Raw genomic sequence first — 2,449 nt, 5'->3', positions numbered from 1 at the left:
GTTCATAGATGGCTATTCAAGCTTAACAGAACCACTAAGACGACTTACACATAAAGGTGTAAAATTTGAATGGACTGCTGACCAAGAAAAAAAGTTCACATCATTAAAAGATACCCTAATTAGTGACAAGGCCATGACATATTTCGATCCTAGAAAGGAAACTGAACTCTGAGTCGACGGAAGTCCAGTTGGATGCTCAGGAATACTTATTCAAAACGGCAAGATAGTATCATATGGAAGCAAAGCATACAATTCGGTTCAGACGCGATAGTCTCAAACAGAAAGAGAAGCTTTGAGTGCTGTCATCATGATTCAGCATTTCCATTTGTATTTATTCGGCAAGAAATTTAAACTGATAACAGATCATGCAACTTCAGTCAATCTTCAACAATATCAAGACAATACAATCACCAAGATTAGAACGTTGGCGTTTGAAGTTGACAACGTATGATTTCCAGACAGTTTATAGACCAAGTAAAATGATGATATCAGATTATCTTTCCAGGCATCCACATGCAAGACACGAAACAAATACAGTAGCCGAGCAGTATATTAGCTTTATCACAGATAACGCTTTGCCAGATGCATTGAAGCTGTCAGATGTAGCACAAGCTACCGAAACGGAATGTATATTAAGGTGTGTAAGAAATGCGTTAGAACAAAATGACTGGAAAACTCAAAAATGCAAATTAGATGAAAGTTTTCGGTTATACGAAAATTTGAATAAAAATCAAGAACTTGCAGTTGCATATACGGAAGATGGATTTGTGCTTTTACGGGGTACAAAACTTTGCATACCAGAAAGTCTGCAAACACAAACTGTTATGCTTTCGCATGAAGGTCACCAAGGCCAATCAAAATGAAAAGGATTATTACGCGAGTATTGCTGGTTTCCACAAATGGATAGAATGGTGGACGAAATTTGTAGATCATGTATTGTATGCCAAGCTGCATCTACAAGAATTATTCCAGACCCGATCACACCAACATTACTACCACGAGATGTGTTTTCTGAAGTCAGTTGTGAATTTTGTGGACCATTTCCAGACGGTTACATGTTACTAGTTGTTATATGTGACTACAGTAGATTTCCAGTAGTTGAAAGAATCAAATCGACAGCCGCAGATACAGTCATACCGCGATTAGAGGCGATATTTTCGATATTCGGATATCCAGAGGTAGTGAAAACGGACAATGGACATCCGTTTCAAAGCCGCGCATTCAGAGAATTTGCTTATAATTCGGGATTTAAACATAAACGAATCACTCCATTGCACCCACAGGCAAATGGAATAGTGGCGAGATTTATGGCGCCACTGCAAAAAGCAATTAAACCAGCGATAGCGTCAAGACAAGATTATAAAAGAGCGTTAAGTAGATATTTTATGAATTTTCGGAACACACCACAAACAACTACACAAACAGCTCCTAGTGAATTAATGTTTAATCGTAAATTAAAGACAAAATTACCAAAGATGACATTTGATAACAAAGATACAGATATTCGAGACAGGGACAGTCTATCAAAAGCGAAAAACAAAATATACGCTGATAAGAAACGTAGACCTTAGCGAAATAATTTGAAACTGGTAGATCGTGTGCTATTAAAACGGGAACAACGGAATAAGTTTGAAACAACGTTTGACCCTACCCCCCGGATAATCATCGCCATTAAAGGATCTATGCTTACAATCAAACATAAAGGAAAAGAAATCACACGGGACGTTTCCAAGTTTAATTATGTTCATGGAGATGAGATCAAGAGCCGATGCAGACGAAACCTGCAGATAATACATATTTATCTAGAAATAGGCCGCAGGGGAAACGCCGACCGCCGAGACGTTATGAAGATTAAAAAAAGAAAATGGTTTAATCTATGATACCATTTCTCGTTACAGCTATAAGGGTTAATGACTCAAATGTGTGGGCCATAATAATGCCCTAATTATATTTGCTATCATAGCAGTGTATCCGCTTGCTGGATTTATTAATCTTAGGAAAAAATGATAGCGTTTGTGAGAACATTCTGTTATTCGTGAAATTAATACTTTTGGTTTTTATTAAATTATTTTATAATTAGTTTTTATGTGGTAGAACGGAAAAACAAAATCATTCTTTTGATATTTGATAACAATGCTTGTTGTTTGAACAAATGTTGTGATAATAATGCAATTTGCTTGATATTTTGTGACATTCCGAACAATAGAAAAAGATATGACAATTAACAATAACATTGTATTTATCACTACTTCGTTGAAACAGATGCCTAGTACACTGATTAGAGTAAATCGCATTGGTAAATGAACTCAGCTGAAAAAGGAGAAGAGTTTATAATAATAGACTTGATATATAGCTTATTTCATACGAAAAGAAAAATATTTCTTATTACAATATGATTGCACATTTAAATTTAAAGTTTTGATAATTTAAGTTTATTGATGTTATTGAT

At 35.3% G+C, this 2,449-nt stretch overlaps 1 protein-coding gene across 1 annotated transcript; it reads left to right on the top strand.

Annotated features, from left to right (window-relative positions):
• Nucleotides 1-908: 908 nt before the first annotated feature.
• LOC132754470 (uncharacterized protein K02A2.6-like) lies at nucleotides 909-1,571 on the top strand. The gene has a single exon (XM_060745099.1). The coding sequence runs from the start codon at nucleotides 909-911 to the stop codon at nucleotides 1,569-1,571; it is 663 nt and encodes a 220-aa protein (XP_060601082.1).
• Nucleotides 1,572-2,449: the final 878 nt, after the last annotated feature.

Source organism: Ruditapes philippinarum, unplaced genomic scaffold (assembly GCF_026571515.1).
Source record: "Ruditapes philippinarum isolate M1 unplaced genomic scaffold, ASM2657151v2 ctg1733_1_1_1_1, whole genome shotgun sequence".
Lineage (NCBI taxonomy): Eukaryota > Metazoa > Mollusca > Bivalvia > Venerida > Veneridae > Ruditapes > Ruditapes philippinarum.
Note: the sequence above shows the minus strand (reverse complement) of the source record. Positions and strands in the feature narration are given on the sequence as shown.